Source organism: Bubalus kerabau, chromosome 19 (genome assembly GCF_029407905.1).
Source record: "Bubalus kerabau isolate K-KA32 ecotype Philippines breed swamp buffalo chromosome 19, PCC_UOA_SB_1v2, whole genome shotgun sequence".
In the NCBI taxonomy this organism is placed as follows: Eukaryota; Metazoa; Chordata; class Mammalia; order Artiodactyla; family Bovidae; genus Bubalus; species Bubalus kerabau.
In genome coordinates this window covers 57,253,620-57,273,220 of record NC_073642.1, presented here as the reverse complement: position 1 = coordinate 57,273,220, position 19,601 = coordinate 57,253,620, and the positions used below count along the sequence as shown (strand labels likewise).

At 46.9% G+C, this 19,601-nt stretch overlaps 1 protein-coding gene across 4 annotated transcripts in view; it reads left to right on the top strand.

Moving 5' to 3' along the window:
- The window catches only part of FBLN5 (fibulin 5), a 93,886-nt gene that overhangs the window by 48,449 nt on the left and 25,836 nt on the right, over positions 1-19,601 (top strand). For all 4 annotated transcript variants that reach the window (XM_055555381.1, XM_055555380.1, XM_055555382.1 and 1 more), the window contains 2 exons: positions 13,782-13,904; positions 19,465-19,581. In XM_055555381.1, coding sequence (XP_055411356.1) covers positions 13,782-13,904; positions 19,465-19,581 — 240 coding nt within the window. The remainder of the gene's footprint in view (positions 1-13,781; positions 13,905-19,464; positions 19,582-19,601) is intronic.

The following is a 19,601-nucleotide window of genomic DNA, read 5'->3' as shown; positions in this document are numbered from 1 at the left end:
TCTTTTCCAATGAGTCAGCTCTTTGCACCAGGTGACCAAAATATCGGAGTTTCGGCATCGGTCCTTGCAATGAGTGTTCAGGGCTGATTTTCTTTAGGATTGACTGGTTTAATCTCCTTGAAATTCAAGGGACTCTCAAGAGTCTTCTCTAGCACCACAATTTGAAAGTAGACACTTTCAAATCAGCCCTCGGCAAAGACTGGACAGGGGTTAGGACACATCCCGGGCGGGGGCCTGAGGTCTGCTGGGCAAGCACAGTCCCCAGATGTCCTCCATCTGCTTAGGACACAAATGTGAATAAGACCCACTTTTTGTTTTCAAGAAACTCACAGTTTAGTGGAAGGAGATGGAGCCCTGCACAGCTAATTATATAATATGGTGTGAGATGCTGGAAAACCTGATATGCTTAATTACATCACATCACATCGTGTGCTTTGCCAAAATGTAAAAAGAAAGCTTTGAGGTTTCTAAGGAGGGGATATACAGTGTTGAGTAGTAGGGGCCACACATGCTGTGTCTTGCATGGTTCTGGAGGTTGCATTTTGCTTGCTTTCAGGGGGAGAGGCTGGAAGCCAGCAGACTAGTATGGAGTTATTCCAGTCATTCAGAGAAAAGACAGTGAGGCCTTGGAATTTTAGGGTATAAGGGATGGTAAGAAAGAATTTGCAAGATTTCCAGAAGGAGAACTGTGTGAGAGTCGTGGGTGGGGGAAAGGATTTAAGGAAGTCTGAGCTTTTTAGCCTGGGGTTCTGCAAAACAGAGAGGAGGGTGTGGGGATCAGGGACAAGGAGATCCCAGCCTGGGGCACTGTAGATGAGCTGAGGGTGTGGGGGAGGAATAGCTCAGAGGGAACTGGGAGATGGAGCCTATGGGAGATGCAGTGGAGATGACACAATTTAAGAGCTAAGTATTTATAGACTGTGTTCCTGAACAAGGGATGGTCTGCACTGAAGGAAAAACCCTGTCTTTTCTCCTGATTGGAATCTTTTGCACTTTTTGTCATCACTTTGGGGACAGTATTTTCTAACTTAGTTAAGATTCAGTGAACTGAGTTAACTCTTAGGAAATCAAAACACCACCAGCAAATTGAAAGGAGAACCTTTTGTAGGTACACAGTGCTCGCAACCATTGCAGGTGGATGTGAGTAATAGCTGTTGTTTGTACCCCCCCAGGAAAGCATTTTTAGACTGTGGTTTTCACTGTGTTGAGAACTTCTTAAATAAGGCCCTAAAAATCACAATACTGTTATAACTAACAGGTTTGATCTTAGAGAAGAATCTGGCTAGGGATTGCCAGTTTGACTTTTGAACACTTAATTCCCTCCCAGACTCTCTTGAACAGCTTCTTAAACTCTGAGCAGGTTGCGTGGTTACAGAACCAAACACCGCTCTCAATAATCCAGCACCTTGCCTCGTGGAGTGAGGTCCTGGAGCCGGCAGAATTGGCATCACCTGGGAGCTTATTAGAAACGCAGAGAAGACCAAATTGGAGCCTGCGTTTCAACAAGATCCTCAGAGTCATGTGCACATTAAAGTTTAAGAAGTTTTAGTCTGGCACAGCAAGCTCCAGGTATGGTTTTACATTGGAATCACTCAGGTCACTTTAAAAAGTTTTTCAAGCCTCCACCCCAGACTTTCTGTGTTAGCCTGGTAATTCTCTTGGGCAGCTGGGTTTGTGAACCACTGACTTGTATAGTTGCAAAAATCCTTCTCTGTTGATGGACAAATGGCAAGAATGTTGGCAAATGGAAATCTTGTTTGAGCTCCACGTTTGTTGCTTTATAATCACAATAATAGCTAAAGTCTCGTGCTCTTTTGAAAAATACCATTGTCTACATTGTCAATAAGCAGCCTTGTCCCCTTACTCTCAGGACAATTTTTTTTTTTAAGTCTAGTAAAACAAATTTATTCACATTATTTTGTGTAATGTGCTCCCAAGTATGAAATATTTTTCATTGCTGGAAGTTTATAATTTTTTAAAATCTTCAGGTAGTTAATGATTTGGGGAATACCTAGATTCTTAGAGAACGTAAATCTGAAGAATGCTAATGATAATGTTAGCATAAAGAATCTTACAGTATATTTCTACAAAATACTTTAAAGTCATTATTAATAAATACATTAAGTAATTAACTCTGCAGTGAAGAGACCTCTCAGGACTATTGATGCATGATACTCAGGAAGGAATGTATGTGTTGCTGCCCCACTCCCACCCCCATGCCTGAACCTGCAGTGATCATTCACACGTTGTCAAAACTTGAATGAGCCTAGCCAATTCACTGCCCAGTTTGAGAGCAGCTAAAGTCAGCTGATGTTTACCAAGCACTCTGGATGAAAAAAATTAGCCAAGAACCAAACAACGTGATCCCCATTAGTTGCACAGTTTGTTTCTGTAGAAGGTCAGGGCTAGAAGGGCCTTTCAGAGCTCTCCTCCAAGCTCTTGCTTTATGGATAGAAAAATAGAATCCACGGAGAAGTTGGAAGCTGCAGCCCAGCTGGTTTCATCTGAGAGGATATTTTGTTGTTTGGAAAATGGACCACATATTTGTTGCTTAATTAGAGGCACGAAACGAGCAGGCTTTATGTTCTAAGCTTAATATCAAGCATTGGGAAAAGTGCTGTAAACACAGAAAGAGCTGGCTTCTGATGACTGCCCTGGCCCCATAAGACACATGGAATGCAGATGTCCTGGGAATTCAACAAGAGAGTTCTCAAACGCTGAGATCTTTAATTAAGCAGGTGTTTGGGAAGTCGGTCCTGTGTAGCTTCCAGCCTTGGCTGAGCTCGTCTCGCTGAAAAATGGCCCCGATCCAGCCCAGCAGCAGGCCTGAAACTGGCTTCAATTGGAGGCATTGGAATGTGCCATTTTTATTTTCTTCTTTCTTATCAAGCCCCATTAGCTTGAGCAAGGAAGGAACAAAAGCAGGCTGGGAAAACATGTTGTTTCACTGGGTAAAAATTTACTACCAAGGAAATGATTTGGCTGTGTCCAAAAAAGGACTCGTGGAGGCCTTTGGAAAGGTGCAGTCTTCCAAAGGCGTTGGACACTTTCTCCTGGTGTCACCCACTGAGAATGTTTCCCTTTGGCTGATGGCCATTCTCACACAAGAACCGAGATGCTCAGCCGAGGGTGTGTACACAGGCTCACAAAGTCAGCCCTGCCTTAATCACAGTATCGGAGAAGAGAAAACACAGGAAGAGGGAAGAATCATGGTGTTAAGGTATTTGGCTGTGGACTTCAGTGAGACACACGCACCTTAGGCTTCCGGACATCCTCAGTTACAGAATCATGGACGGCTGGCGACTGTGGTTGATTGAACCATAAGCTAACTGTGTCTCACGGCCCACTGAGTGCTGTCGTCATCGTGTCTTCTGAATCCCAGGACAAAGCCTGCAGCCAGCAGAGGACAAGCTTCCCCCATCTTTCACAACTCTTAGAAACAGCAACTCACTAAGGAAGGAAACTAAAACTTCCCAAGTACCTCCTGTGCGCCAGGTGGCGGCAATAGCACCTGCAAACACAATTATTTGCGAACTGTCCTAGCAGCTGAGGAGGCAGGCTCTTGCAGCTCCGTTTTGCAGAGCATCTGAGCATCCCTCGCATTAATCAACTTGTCGGTAATATTCAGTTCTTAAGTGCAAGAACTGGATTCACACCCAGCTCTGCCTGCCCTCGACTTTTTTTTTTTTTTTAACCCAGCAGCCCTTTCTGGGGAGGTCTCAGACCTTTAGTCTTTTTTTCCTCTTAAGCTTTGGTACAGGCAGCATGACTTAGGAAATCTTTTCCCTGTGGGCATGGAGGAACCGTTAGTTTTTGTTTGGGTTTGCTTTGTTTTACAGTTTTCTGGGGACATTTATTTCAATGAGAATTTGTGTTGTGAGAACAGTTTAACTATTTTCCCTTGAACTTTTAGGAATAAATGCTGAAATGTAAATATGTGTAGGTATATAATATGGACATTCAAATATAATAAGTACCTGGCTTATATATGCATATTATTTGTATTCAAACATGTTTATGCATGGGCTTCCCTGGTGGCTCAGATAGTAAAGAATCTGCCTGCAGTACAGGAGACACAGGTTTGATCCCTGGGTCCAGAAGATCCCCAGCAGAGGAAATGGCAACCCACTCCAGGATTCTTGCCTGGAGAACCCCATGGACAGAGAAGCCTGGTGGGCTACAGTCCATGGAGTTGCAAAGAGTCGGACACGACTGAGCGACTAAGCACACACACGTTTACGCGTGTTTATAGCGGCATGTTGTCCATTTTAGCTGCCTGTAGAGGTTTTTATATAATAAACTGTGAGTTAACCCTAAGATTATACTTGGAACCATTAGTTTTATAGGGAATGAGAAAGTGGGTTGTATGCTGAGAACTCACTCACTCCCGGGGAAGGACGTATGAGGCATAAAGCAACAGCATGATAGTCAGGGTGCCCTGTGAGAACTCCATCTGACAAGACCGGGGGGAGCTGTCTATTGCTACTTGCTTCTATCACAGATTCCAGCTCCAAGGGCTAACCATTCAGCAGCTTTGTAGACTGTGGCCCTTTCCCATGCTGTCCCTTGAGTCCACCTGGAAGATTCTAATTTTATATTTTTTATTGAAGTATAGTTATTTACAATGTTGTGCCAATCTCTGCTGTGCAGCCAAGTGACTCAACTATGCACATATCAGATCAGATCAGATCAATCGCTCAGTCGTGTCCGACTCTTTGCGACCCCATGAATCGCAGCACGCCAGGCCTCCCTGTCCATCACCAACTCCCGGAGTTCACTCAAACTCACATCCATCGAGTCAGTGATGCCATCCAGCCATCTCATTCTCTCTCGTCCCCTTCTCCTCTTGCCCCCAATCCTTCACAGCATCAGAGTTTTTTCCAATGAGTCAACTCTTCACATGAGGTGGCCAAAGTACTGGAGTTTCAGCTTTAACATCATTCCTTCCAAAGAAATCCCAGGGCTGATCTCCTTCAGAATGGACTGGTTGGATCTCCTTGCAGTCCAAGGGACTCTCAAGAGTCTTCTCCAACACCACAGTTCAAAAGCATCAATTCTTCAGTGCTCAGCCTTCTTCACAGTGCAACTCTCACATCCATACATGACCACAGGAAAAACCATAGCCTTGACTAGACGGACCTTTGTTGGCAAAGTAATGTCTCTGCTTTTGAATATGCTATCTAGGTTGGTCATAACTTTCCTTCCAAGGAGTAAGTGTCTTTTAATTTCATGGCTGCAGTCACCATCTGTAGTGATTTTGGAGCCCAGAAAAATAAAGTCTGACACTGTTTCCACTGTTTCCCCATCTATTTCCCATGAAGTGATGGGACCATATGCCATGATCTTCGTTTTCTGAATGTTGAGCTTTAAGCCAACTTTTTCACTCTCCACTTTCACTTTCATCAAGAGGCTTTTTAGTTCCTCTTCACTTTCTGCCATAAGGGTGGTGTCATCTGCATATCTGAGGTTATTGATATTTCTCCCGGCAATCTTGGTTCCAGCTTGTGTTTCTTCCAGTCCAGCGTTTCTCATGATGTACTCTGCATAAAAGTTAAATAAGCAGGGTGACAATATACAGCCTTGACGAACTCCTTTTCCTATTTGGAACCAGTCTGTTGTTCCATGTCCAGTTCTAACTGTTGCTTCCTGACCTGCATATAGGTTTCTCAAGAGGCAGGTCAGGTGGTCTGGTATTCCCATCTCTTTAAGAACTTTCCACAGTTTGTTGTGATCCACACAGTCAAAGGCTTTGGCATAGTCAATAAAGCAGAAATAGATGTTTTTCTGGAACTGTCTTGCTTTTTCCGTGATCCGGAAACTCTCTTGCTTTTTCTGGATGTTAGTTCCTCTGCCTTTTCTAAAACCATCTTGAACATCGGAAAGTTCACGGTTCACATATTGCTGAAGCCTGGTTTGGAGAATTTTGAGCATTACTTTACTAGCGTGTGAGATGAGTGCAATTGTGCAGTAGTTTGAGCATTCTTTGGCATTGCCTTTCTTTGGGATTGGAATGAAAACTGACCTTTTCCAGTCCTGTGGCCACTGCTGAGTTTTCCAAATTTGCTGGCATATTGAGTGCAGCACTTTCACAGGATCATCTTTCAGGATTTGGAATAGCTCAACTGGAATTCCATTACCTCCACTAGCTTTGTTCATAGTGATGCTTTCTAAGGCCCACTTGACTTCACATTCCAGGATGTCTGGCTCTAGGTGAGTGATCACACCATCGTGATTATCTGGGTCGTGAAGATCTTTTTTGTACAGTTCTTCTGTGTATTCTTGCCATCTCTTCTTAATATCTTCTGCTTCTCTTAGGTCCATACCATTTCTGTCCTTTATTGAGCCCATCTTTGCATGAAATGTTCCTTTGGTATCTCTGATTTTCTTGAAGAGATCCCTAGTCTTTCCCATTCTGTTGTTTTCCTCTATTTCTTTGCATTGATCGCTGAAGAAGGCTTTCTTATCTCTTCTTGCTATTCTTTGGAACTCTGCATTCAGATGTTTATATCTTTCCTTTTCTCCTTTGCTTTTCACTTCTCTTCTTTTCACAGCTATTTGTAAGGCCTCCCCAGACAGCCAGTTTGCTTTTTTGCATTTCTTTTCCACGGGAATGGTCTTGATCCCTGTCTCCTGTACAATGTCACGAACCTCATTCCATAGTTCATCAGGCACTCTATCTATCAGATCTAGGCCCTTAAATCTATTTCTCACTTCCACTGTATAATCATAAGGGATTTGATTTAGGTCATACCTGAATGGTCTAGTGGTTTTCCCTACTTTCTTCAATTTCAGTCTGAATTTGGCAATAAGGAGTTCATGGTCTGAGCCACAGTCAGCTCCTGGTCTTGTTTTTTCTGACTATATAGAGCTTCTCCATCTTTGGCTGCAAAGAATATAATTAATCTGATTTTGGTGTTGACCATCTGGTGATGTCCATGTGTAGAGTCTTCTCTTGTGTTGTTGGAAGAGGGTGTTTGTTATGACCAGTGCATTTTCTTGGCAAAACTCTATTAGTCTTTGCCCTGCTTCATTCTGTATTCCAAGGCCAAATTTGCCTGTTACTCCAGGTGTTTCTTGACTTCCTACTTTTGCATTCCAGTTCCCTATAATGAAAAGGACATCTTTTTGGGGTGTTAGTTCTAAAAGGTCTTGTAGGACTTCATAGAACCGTTCAACTTCAGCTTCTTCAGCGTTACTGGTTGGGGCATAGACTTGGATTGCCGTGATACTGAATGGTTTGCCTTGGAAACGAACAGAGATTGTTCTGTCGTTTTTGAGATTGCATCCAAGTACTGCATTTTGGACTCTTTTGTTGACCATGATGGCAACTCCATTTCTTCTGAGGGATTCCTGCCCACAGTAGTAGATATAATGGTCATCTGAGTTAAATTCAGCCATTCCAGTCCATCTTAGTTCGCTGATTCCTAGAATGTCGACATTCACTCTTGCCATCTCTTGTTTGACCACTTCCAATTTGCCTTGATTCATGGACCTGACATTCCAGGTTCCTATGCAATATTGCTCTTTACAGCATCGGACCTTGCTTCTACCACCAGTCACATCCACAGCTGGGTAGTCTTTTTGCTTTGGCTCCATCCCTTCATTCTTTCTGGAGTTATTTCTCCATTGATCTCCAGTAGCATATTGGGCACCTACTGACCTGGGGAGTTTCTCTTTCAGTAAGCTATCATTTTGCCTTTTCATACTGTTCATGGGGTTCTCAAGGCAAGAATACTGAAGTGGTTTGCCATTCCCTTCTCCAGTGGACCACATTCTGTCAGATCTCTCCACCATGACCCTCCCGTCTTGGGTTGCCCCACGGGCATGGCTTAGCTTCATTGAGTTAGACAAGGCTGTGGTCCTAGTGTGATTAGATTGACTAGTTTTCTGTGAGTATGGTTTCAGTGTGTCTGCCCTCTGATGCCCTCTTACAACACCTACCATCTTACTTGGGTTTCTCTTACCTGGGGCGTGGGGTATCTCTTCACCGTTGCTCCAGCAAAGCACAGCCATTGCTCCTTACCTTGGACAGGGGTATCTCCTCACCGCCGCCCTTCCTGACCTTCAATGTGGGATAGCTCCTCTAGGCCCTCCTGTGCCTGCGCAGCCACGGCTCCTTGGATGTGGGGTTGGTCCTCCCGGCCACCGCCCCTGGCCTCAGGCGTGGGGTATCTCCTCCCGCCTGTCACCCCTGGCCTCGGGCTTGGGGCGTGGGGTATCTCCTCCCGGTGGCCGCCCCTGACCTCAGACGCGGGGTAACTCCTCTCGTGGCTGCCCCTGACCTCGGACGTGGGGTAACTCCTCTCGTGGCTGCCCCTGACCTTGGACGCTGGGTATCCCCTCTCGGCCGCTGCCCCCCTGACCTCGGACGCGGGTAGCTCCTCTCGGCAGTTCCTGCGCCGTCACAGTCTGGTACTCTCGGCTGCTGCCCCTGACCTCGGACGTATGCACATATAGACATTCTTTATTCATGTTCTCTTCTATTATGGTTCATCATGGGATATTGAGCATAGTTCCCTGTGCTGTAGAGTAGAAGCTTGTTGTTCATCCATTCTGTATATAATAGTTTACACCTGCTAACCCCAACATGCCCCTCCATCCTTCCCCCATTTCCCATCCCCCTTGGCAACCACCATTCTGTTCTCTATGTCCTTGATTTTCTTTCTATTTCATAGATAAGATCATTTGTGTCATACTTTAGAGTCCACACGTAAGTGATATCATATGGTATTTGTCTTTCTCTTTCTGAACTTACTTTGCTTAGTATTAAATATGATAATCTCTAGGTCCATCCATGTTACTGCAAATGGCATTACTTCATTCTTTTTATGGCCAAGTGGTATTCCATTGTATATATGCATCACATCTTTATCTGTTTGTCTGTCGGTGGACATTTACACTGTTTCCATGTCTTGGCTATTGTGAATAGTGCTGCTATGAACTAGGGGTGCATGATCTTTTCACATTACAGTTTTGTCCAGGTATATGCTCAGGAGTGAGATTGCTGGATTATATGGTAATCCTATTTTTAATTTTCTGAGGAAATCCATACTATTTTCCATAATGGCTTCACCAACTTACATTCCCACCAGCAATGTAGGAGGGTCCCTTTTTCTCCACACCCTCTCCAGCATTTATTTGTAGACTTTTTAATGATGGCCATTCTGATTGGTATGAGGTGGTACCTCATTGCAGTTTTAATTTTCATTTCTCTAATAATTGTGATGTTGAGCATCTCTTCATGTGCCTAATGGCTACTTGTATGTTCTGTTCAGAGAAATGTTTATTAAGGTCTCAGCCTGGAAGATTCTGTTCCTTTTGTTGTCCTGGTTTGTTGGGCAGTTGTATCCTGATGTCTTGAGGCCAGTTTCTCCACCTGGTGCCCCTGTGAGATCTTGCTGCCTTAGTGCACCAGCTGGGGACATGGGACAGCTATGGATATGACCTTCTGAATGAGTATGTCTGACATGTGGGCCGCTGTACCAAGGCCGGGAGCCCGCTTCTGCCTCCTGGAAGCGGGTCAAGGAGATGAGGTTGACTGCTTTGAGAACTTTTCTAAGTGAGCAGTTGTCGTTTGAGATTGCTGTACTTTAAAAATCATTTTTATATGCATTTATTTTGGGGCTTCCTAGGCGGCAGCAGATGCTACTAGTGGTAAAGAACCTGTCTGCCGGTGCAGGAGGTGTAAGTGACACGGGCTCGAATCCTGGGTCGGGAAGATCCCCTGGAGGAGGGCATGGCAACCCACTCCAGTGTCGCTGCCTTTAGAGTCCCATGGACAGAGGAGCCTGGCAGGTGCGGCTATGGACCATAGGGTCGCAGAGAGTCAGACACGACCGAAGTGACTTAATATGCATGCACGTGTATTTATTTATTTTATTATTTATTGGGTGCCAGGTCTTAGTTGCAACACACAGGATCTTCAGTCTTTGCTGAGGCATAAGATTTTCTTTTTAGTTGCCACATGTGAGATCTTTTAGTCATGGCATGTGGATTCTTAGCTGCAGCATGCGGGATCTAGTTTCCTGGCTAGGGATCAAACCAGGGCCCCCTATATTGGGAGTGCAGAGTCTTAGCCACTGGACCACTAGGGAAGTCCCGAGAATGTTGTAATTGACGGCCACCCTGGGGAGGTCTGCAGGAAAGGGCAACAGCTCAGAGCTGCATCGGGCAGCAGGGATGTGTTGTTCAACACGGAGAATGATTTCTTCCTGGACAGGTGCAGTGCTGGGCTGTGATCTGGTTCTGGAGGTGTCAGGGAGCTCTGTCCTCCAGTCATCGGGGTGCTGGACGACAGCGGGTAGATGTCGTCCCAGCGGAGGAGAGACGAGCCACAGCTGCTGTGCTAGAGTCCTCGAAGGGCCCAGGCAGCTGCCCGGGGCTACAGCCCCAGGAGAGACACTGTGGGAGTCACGTGGTTGGAGGGACTGTGCTCCCCACTGGCTCTCTCAGCAGCCTGGAGATTTGGGAGGAGACACACACACACACACGCACTCGCAGCCACAGTAGAACAGAAAGAATTAATAGATGAGCGAGGGCATGAATGATTGAATGAACCCAGCATCCTCTTCTCTTAAGGGACGTTTCCTAAACATTACACAGAAAAGGAAAAAAGTAACCAGCACAATTTGCATCTGAGGATAATGGTACTTACTTAGGTTGCCCTAACTTGTACTTTTCCACTGGTGCAGAAAAGAATGTTTGCCAAAGAATGTCCTTGGGAGTGGTTTGACATATTTTTTCCCTTCTGTTATTTAAGTCAAAGGTATTTAATGTAAGCAATTCAGCTGTGAGCTGGAATGTGTGATGAGTCTTTTCACCTCGTGCGGAACCCAAGGCGTGAACGTTCTCAGTTTCAGCCCCTCAGGTGTGCAAGCTGATGGGGGTTTTCGGTGGAGGTGGTTGTTTTTAAAGTCTACACACTTGTCAGCAAGTTGGCTGGAAAAACTTGTCTGGGGACTGAAAGGCCTTAATGTGTGTTGCCCATGTGTTCATTCATTCATTCATTGATGATTTACTATAGACCCAAGGTGGGGACTTCCCAGCTGGCTTAAGTGTTAAAGAACCCGCCTGCCAATGCAGGAGACGCAAGGAGGAGACATGGGTTCCATCCTGTGGGAAGATTCCTTGGAGGAGGAAGATCCCTTGGAGGAGGAAATGGCAACCCACTGCAGTATTCTTGCCTGAAAAACCAATGGACAAGAGGAGCCTGGTGGGCTACAATCCATGGGGTCACAAAGGATCAGACATGATTTAACACATGCATGTTAAATCAAGTTAAAACCAGGTATATTTTGAGGATATAAATATGGGACATACTTCCCCCAGAGACTCCCAGACTTACTGAGTTCTCAGAACATATTTAGATTGACCATCCGTTCAACGTCAATCAATTGACAATGAATTCAACCCGTTCAAGTCATCCAATCAGTCAATTCAAGTAGTTTTTTGAATGTCCATCAACAGATATGCAGTATAACTGAGTTAATTCTTTAACTGAATAAAAATGGTGGATTTAAAAAAAATGAACCTTAGAGATTTTGTTTCTGGATGATTTGAATAGTTTGTACCTGCCTACACATTGAGGCCTCCCATGCTCCTCTGAGCCCAGTCTGGGCCTCTCCCAGTTTGGTGGCTCTCTATCAGGCTACTGGGGGCACGTCGTCTCCATGCAGGTTACACAGCACAGAGCAAGGGAACTTGCTGTCACCAGGGCTCTCTGACTGCTCTGCTGCTCCTTCACCCTCCGTTCCCCTTGAAGCAGGATAAAGAGCACACATTCCTAAGGCAGAGTTGTTCCCAGGGTACAATTGTCATCCATCACTTCCCGCCGGAAAAATGTAAATATGTGCTGGCCGATAGTGGCGTTATTTATTATCCTAGGCTTCGATACGGATTTGAGCAGGAGCGGCTGGCTGTTGGCCAAGCTTATTTGCGGGATCCCCTGGGAGGCTTTGCTGGGTGGGCAGAGCTGGGGCTGGAGGTGATGCCTGGGGCAAACGCAGGAGCTCTTGCAGCTGAGAACGGCCCTGGGTCTTTGCCATCAAGGCTGTACATCGTTGGGGTGCAGCAGAGGTGGCTGCCACCCTGGAAATAGGTTCTTGGAGGCTGTCCATGTTGAGAAGGCTGGAGCCTGGTTCCTTGTGATGTCCAGACTCTGGTCACTGGGGCTGGGGTGGGAACTGACCAGCGTCCTTGGTGTTGACTGATGAGGCACATGGTGGTGGATTGTGGTGGGTGGTGTCCTTGGACCCAGGAGACCATCACTTACCTGGCTGAATGTTTGTTTCACTGGATCAGTTGTGCTGGCTTCCTGAGTGCACCCCTGTGCTACCTATGGAGCTAATGCTTTGGAATCCTCGGGGCCCCCCAACGCTGCACCACCGCCCCCTCCCCCCGCCCCCAGTCTGCCATCTACAATATTAAGAGGCAGACAGTTTCCCAGGTGGGGCAGGAAAAGGCAGCAAAAGCTCAACCCTCTCTCCTCTGCTTGAGCTGCCAGGGCCCGGCAGCATGAGCCCTGTCATCCCTGCACAGACCTCGGTGCTATAGCATGTTCGGCACCATTTTCCCATCTGTAAAATGGGAATCACGAGCCCACTGCATGGGGCGACTGTGAGAGGAAAATGAGGAGCCAGGTGCACGGCTCAGTCTCCCTGAAGTGCAGCTTTTAATGCTACTGGGTTGGCCAAAATGTTTGTTTGGGTTTTTCAGAAGCTGTTATGGCAAAACCCTAACAAACTTTTTGTCAACTTGATATTTCTGATGGTGCGATGGTCCATTCTGGAGGGTTAGGGTGTAGATGAGCAAACCCTGATGAGAGGGCAAAAGGCCAGAGCCCTGCTAAGGATGCAGGCAGGTGAGGGTGGGAGTGAAGGGGAGAGGCAGGGCCAGGCCGGATGAATTAAGCGTGCTGGGTGAATCCCTGCGGAGTTTGGTCAAAGTGAGGGCGTGGTGTCAGGAGCACCTGTTACAGGACTCCCTAAGGTGCAGTGTGGGGAGAAAAGAAACTAGGATTCGTTTCAGCTGAAACAGTTTTGAGTACTGTGTACACCACATGAGAAACGTGGCCATAATACAGCTTGGTCTCTGCGCTTCGACGGTCCCACTGAAGGAGAAGGGACTGACTTGGCACAAGTACCTGCCCAGCAGCAGACAGATGGGCATGTGTAACGACAGCATGGAGAAACCAATCTGAGCAGAGGGCAGCAGGAGGTGAGCCCCAGAGCTCTGGAGTGGAGGAGGGAAGGCTGGAGGGCTCCTAGAATCTTCCTGAAGATGCAGGGGCCCCAAATTAAAAGATTTTCATATGTGGATGCAGTCAAGTGACTCGCAAGCTTCCACTAATGAAGGATGTTTCTCTTCCTTCCGTTATTGTTCTCAGAGGTGTTTATCATGGCTCTGTGCACCCAGAAGGTACACAGCAGACCTGTTTATATGTGAATGGATGAGCCTAATACAAAATACATTCCTAATTCAAGTAATGGTTGTCATCAAGGTGAACTTGCTTTCAGAGAATGTTGGACAGGATGGCAGAACATGCTTAAGGATGTGTGTTTTCTTTTTGGCCATTTCCCTGGTAGATTTTCCAGGGAGCAGATTAGCTCTGCCCCCTCCAGAAAAGCCAGGGTCTCCTAGTGGTACCTGTCAGGGAGGTGATGTAATCCAGGGACATAATCAACTGCCTCCCAGCCAGACAAGCAAGCAGTTAGCACGTCTGGTGGCTCCAAGGGCTCTAAACAGATGTAGGTGACGTTCTTTGGAATATGTCTGTGTTACAGATGTGGATGAGTGTGCAACGGATTCCCACCAGTGTAACCCTACCCAGATTTGCATCAACACCGAAGGAGGCTACACCTGTTCCTGCACGGATGGCTACTGGCTACTCGAAGGCCAGTGCTTAGGTAATACAGAAGCTCTTGAAAGTGAATGATTGCCTGGGGGTATTGTGAATTGTGGTCATGGCTGGGTGGCCTAAGGGCAATGGGCTTTTCTTTGGGGTTGGGGGTGGCAGAAGACCGTTGAGCTGACATGGAGCACCACCCTTTAAGATCACTTGTCACCATCACCGCATCACGGCATGTCATCACCAGGGATATTTTCCCCCACTTTCTTATTTTTGGGCTTCTCTGATTGCTCAGTTGGTAAAGAATCTGCCTACAATGCAGGAGACTCCGGTTTGATTCCTGGGTCAGGAAGATCCACTGGAGAAGGGATAGGCTACCCACTCCAGTATTCTTGGATCTACCCAATCCAGTATTCCCTCATGGCTAAGCTGGTAAAAAATCTGCCTGCAATGCAGGAGACCTGGGTTAGATCCCTGGGTTGGGAAGATCCCCTAGAGAAGGGAAAGGCTACCCACTCCAGTATTCTGGCCTGGAGAATTCCATGGACTGTATAGTCCATGGGGTCGCAAAGAGTCGGACATGACTGAGCCACTTTCACTTTCTCTTATTTTTATTATGATAACGGTGGTGGTTTACTCACTAAGGTGTATCTCTTGCAACCCAATGGACTGTGGCCTTCCAGGTTCCTCTGTTCATGGGATTTCCCAGGCAAGAATATTGGAGTGGGTTGCCATTTCCTTCTCCAGGGGATCTTCCCAACCCACAGATCGGATCTGCATCTCCTGCATTGCAGGTAGATTCTTTACCACTGAACCACCAAAACATGTTTTTGTCCAGTCCCAAATGCAGACTTGTGGTAAATCCAAGCTTGCGGCAGCCTGGCTCCCTGCTGTTGACAGTTGGGATCGATCCATCATGGCTGCAGCTGCTTACCCTGCTTTTCAGGCCCTGAGCCTTGCAGTCTTCCTCCCTTTGGCTGCCCTGTTTATATAGAGTCTAATAAAGACTCTGCCAGGATAGGAAGGTGCTTTTCAGGCCTTCGTCCCTGCCTCTCCATCATCAGAATTTTTTAATGTAATTTTTAAAGGTTCATATTTGGTCTTACCTAGACCTTTTTTTCTGCCTTTGGAAATTTATAACAGAGGCAGGAAGTGGTAGAGGTGAGGGTTATTCTGTCCCTAATTAGAAATCCTACCGATACAAGGGGGTGCTTGCTTTGTCACAGAAATGTCCCAGGTTTCAAATGTAAATCAGGGGATTCAGATCTAACATCATCTCCTTCCAATACCCCACCATATCCCCCACCCCATGCCCACCCGTCTAGCTCTGGTCTTTTTTAAGAAGTCAGTCAGCACCTATTGAGAATTTTCTCCCTTGCAGTTGGCATCAGCTATATGATCCTTCTGTTTATTTTTACTGGAGGGCTATTTTTCTTTCTTCCCCTCTAGTCTTTGGTTTAGCCAAGTGCACGCATTCATAACAATCTCTAGTTGTCACTGCAATTTCTCTTTCTAGGGTGTGATTTCTTTGCTGTTTCTTGGAAAAGCCCTTCTAGTTTAAAGTCTCAAGACACTGCTGTTGCCTGAAAGTCAGTCCTGGAGGTGCTAAGAAATAAATCCAAACAACATCATGGAAACAAACAGACAAAAAGATTCTTTTTTCCCGTTTTCTCTTGATTGAAACTGTGTTGAGGTCTCCTCTAGAGCCCTGCCCAAAGGGGCCTGACAAGCCAGCCTGGACCTCACTTGGTTCTCCTTTCCAGGCCCCGAAGAGTTGGCTGCACATGGGCATGTGTGAATATGATGATTGCTTTGCATTTTAACCAACCTCAGCTATTATGGAAAATCTGAGGCCACTGATTTGAACATAAGCAGATCAGTGTGAGTTATTTGTATGGGAACTCAATATGTAGCATTTCAGAGCTGGAAGGGATGTTATATATTATGTCATCCACCTTTTATAGAGTTGGAAACTGAGACGCATAGAGGAGGAACATGTTGGACAAAGAGTTCAGTTCAGTTCAGTTCAGTCACTCAGTCGTGTCTGACTCTTTGTGACCCCATGAATCGCAGCACGCCAGGCCTCCCTGTCCATCACCAACTCCCGGAGTTCACTGAGACTCACGTCCATCAAGTCAGTGATGCCATCCAGCCATCTCATCCTCTGTCGTCCCCTTCTCCTCCTGCCCCCAATCCCTCCCAGCATCAGAGTCTTTTCCAATGAGTCAACTCTTCACATGAGGTGGCCAAAGTACTGGAGTTTCAGCTTTAGCATCATTCCTTCCAAAGAAATCCCAGGGCTGATCTCCTTCAGAATGGACTGGTTGGATCTCCTTGCAGTCCAAGGGACTCTCAAGAGTCTTCTCCAGCACCACAGTTCAAAAGCATCAAATCTTCGGTGCTCAGCCTTCTTCACAGTGCAACTCTCACATCCATACATGACCACAGGAAAAACCATAGCCTTGACTAGACAGACCTTTGTTGGCAAAGTAATGTCTCTGCTTTTGAATCTGCTGCTGCTGCTAAGTCGCTTCCGTCGTGTCCGACTCTGTGTGACCCCATAGACGGCAGCCTACCAGGCTTCCCCATCCCTGGGATTCCCCAGGCAAGAACACTGGAGTGGGTTGCCATTTCCTTCTCCAATGCATGAAAGTGAAAAGTGAAAGTGAAGTCTGTCAGTCATGTCTGACTCTTAGCGACCCCGTGGACTGCAGCCTACCAGGCTCCTCCGTCCATGGGATTGTCTAGGCAAAAGTACTGGAGTGGGGTGCCATTGCCTTCTCTGTTGAATATGCTATTGGGTCTAAAATCTGTGTCCTATTTTTCAGTCCATTTTTTTCCACCACCAGGGGGTGCTAGAGAAGACCAGGTGACTGGGACGCACAGGCCGGATTGCAGAGACCAGAAGGAGATGGCAACCCACTCCAGTGTTCTTGCCTGGAGAATCCCAGGGACGGGGGAGCCTGGTGGGCTGCCGTCTATGGGGTCACACAGAGTCAGACACGACTGAAGTGACTTAGCAGTAGCAGCAGTTGGGGCCAGGAAACCCCTCCCCGTCTGAGTAGGGACAGTAACTGGGGCATTCTTCCCCCAGGAGGGTTGTTCTTATTCACAGAGCATGAAGCTTTAGGAAGGTTGCTCCTAGAGGCCTAATTGGTGCTGCACGCACAGTCTGCTTACAATTGACATCCAAAGTGAGGACCTTTCCCCAAGAAGAAAGGAAATGGAGAAGGAAATGGCAACCCACTCCAGTGTTTTTGCCTGGAGAATCCCAGGGACGGGGGAGCCTGGTGGGCTGCCGTCTATGGGGTCACACAGAGTCGGACACGACTGAAGTGACTTAGCAGTAGCAGCAGTTGGGGCCAGGAAACCCCTCCCCGTCTGAGTAGGGACAGTAACTGGGACATTCCTCCCCCAGGAGGGTTGTTCTTATTCACAGAGCATGAAGCTTCAGGAAGGATGCTCCTAGAGGCCTAATTGGTGCTGCACGCACAGTCTGCTTACAATTGACATCCAAAGTGAGGACCTTTCCCCAAGAAGAAAGGAAATGGAGAAGGAAATGGTAACCCACTCCAGTATTCTTGCCTGGAGAATCCCATGGACAGAGGAGTTTGGTGGGCTACAGTCCACAGGTCGCAAAGAGTCGGACACGACTGGGCGACTTCACTTTCACTTTCCCCAATATGGCTAAACTTGTGCCTTCTCCTGGCCAAACTCTTCTTTTGCTTTCAAGGTGCAAGTTCCATAGCCATCCACCACCCTTTCTGCATGACTTTGGAGGTATTGCCTTTGCAGAAAAAGAATGGCCAGGAGATTGCCTTTCCTCCAAGCCACCCCTAAGGCAGAAGATGCCCTGTTTTCCCCCTCTGCCTCTCTGGGCTTGGGGATGCACCCAACTGCACCCACATAAGAGTCAGGACCAGCAACTGCACAAGTCAGTGTGCTTTCCATGTGGGAGCTGCATACCACTCAGTGGGCGGTGGGGTGAGCCAGGTTAAAAGTAGCTGCCATTCAGAGATAAAACAGACTGACAAGGGCAGGGCACAGCTTCTGAGGTGGGCTGAACAATGAGTAATGTGGAGGTGGGGTCCCTTCTGGCAGTTGTTCAGTCATTCAGTCTTGTCCAATTCTTTGTGACCCTATGGATTGCAGCTCACCAGGCTTTCCTGTCCTTTACTCTCTCCTGGAGTTTGCTCAAACTTATATCAATTGAGTCAGTGATGCCATCCAACCATTTCATCCTCTGTCACCCCCTTCTCTTCCTGCCCTCAATCTTTCCCAGCGTCAGAGTCTTTTCCAATGAGTCAGCTCTTCTCATCAGCAACAAAGTACTGGAGCTTCAGCATCAGTCCTTCCAATGAGGAACTACTGCTTTCTGGCAGTAGGTGGTAGAAGCCAGGCACAGAGAAAAGTTCTAAGCTGGTCTTCAAAACCCTGAGTGGATCCTGGTTCCAAAGGAACTGGGATACCATAGGGGGAGCGTTTAGGAGGAGTTGAGCATGAAATAGGGACCCATTATAGCTATAAGTCAAGTGAGAGCTTAGTCCCCACCTGGAGGCTTCATTCAAAACATCCTATCTTGCAGGAGTGGTTTCTCTAGCCCATCAGCCTGGGGTGTTGGGAAGTGCTTTCCTATAACCTCAGACTCCCCACAGACTGGCACATGTCAGCCTGGCTCTGCTAAAAGGAACCATTCACCCACATAGCTGCTTGCTCAAGAAAGGCTGGTTGTAGTTTGAAAAAGGTGTATTTATCCAGAGTTTTATGGCTGCTGTGCTACAAGGAGGAGATTCAAGGCGAACTCCAGCATTCTTGTGCTCCTGGGTTCACAGGTCTCCAGACTGCAGTGCTCCCCAGCTTGGCCTAGCCGGTACTCAGTCTTGTTCCCAACAGCCAGACATATTCATTATTTATTATTATTTTTAGAGAAATGATTATTTATTTGGCTGTGTCAGGTCTTAGTTGCATCATGCGGGGTCTTTCGTTGAAGCAGACAGGCCTGGTTGTGGCGAGTGGCGGCTTCTCTAGTTGTGGTGCGAGCATTGAATTGCCCTATGATGTTTGGGATCTTAGTTCCCTGATCAGGGATTGAACTCATGTCCCCCGCATTACCAGGTAGATTCTTAACCACTGAATCACCAGGAAGGTCCCCATATTCATTATTAGGGGAGCTGGCAAAGAGCCTACAGGAACCAGACTATGGAATCCTTTTACACTTTAACTTGTCCGTTCCCAGGGCAGTGACATGCTTCTGTAGAATCTTAGAGCGACTGTCAGGGTTGGATCCATCTTAGTGTTAAGTCTTAGATTTGGATGAAATCCTAGAGGTCACCTGGACCAACGTTCCTCTCTAAGCAAAAAATTTTTTTCTGCAACTTTCAAGATAGGTTCAGGTGTTCACAAGACTGAGACAGGTCAGGGAGGATGGTGGGGAGATTGAGCCTGGAATCCAGAGGGTTGTTTCCCTCCCTGAGGCTTAGTCTGTGCTGTCTTTGCGTTAGCTCCCCTTCGCTTCCCTTTATGGATCCTGTTCCAGAAGAAACGGGCAGTAGTGATGCTGGGGGTGGCATCGGTGATAGAGAAGAAATATCTTACCTTGCTTGCAATTCTGTTTCCAGACATTGATGAATGTCGTTATGGCTACTGCCAGCAGCTGTGTGCGAATGTTCCCGGATCTTATTCCTGTACATGCAACCCTGGTTTTACCCTCAACGAGGATGGAAGGTCTTGCCAAGGTATGTGATGTGAATGATAA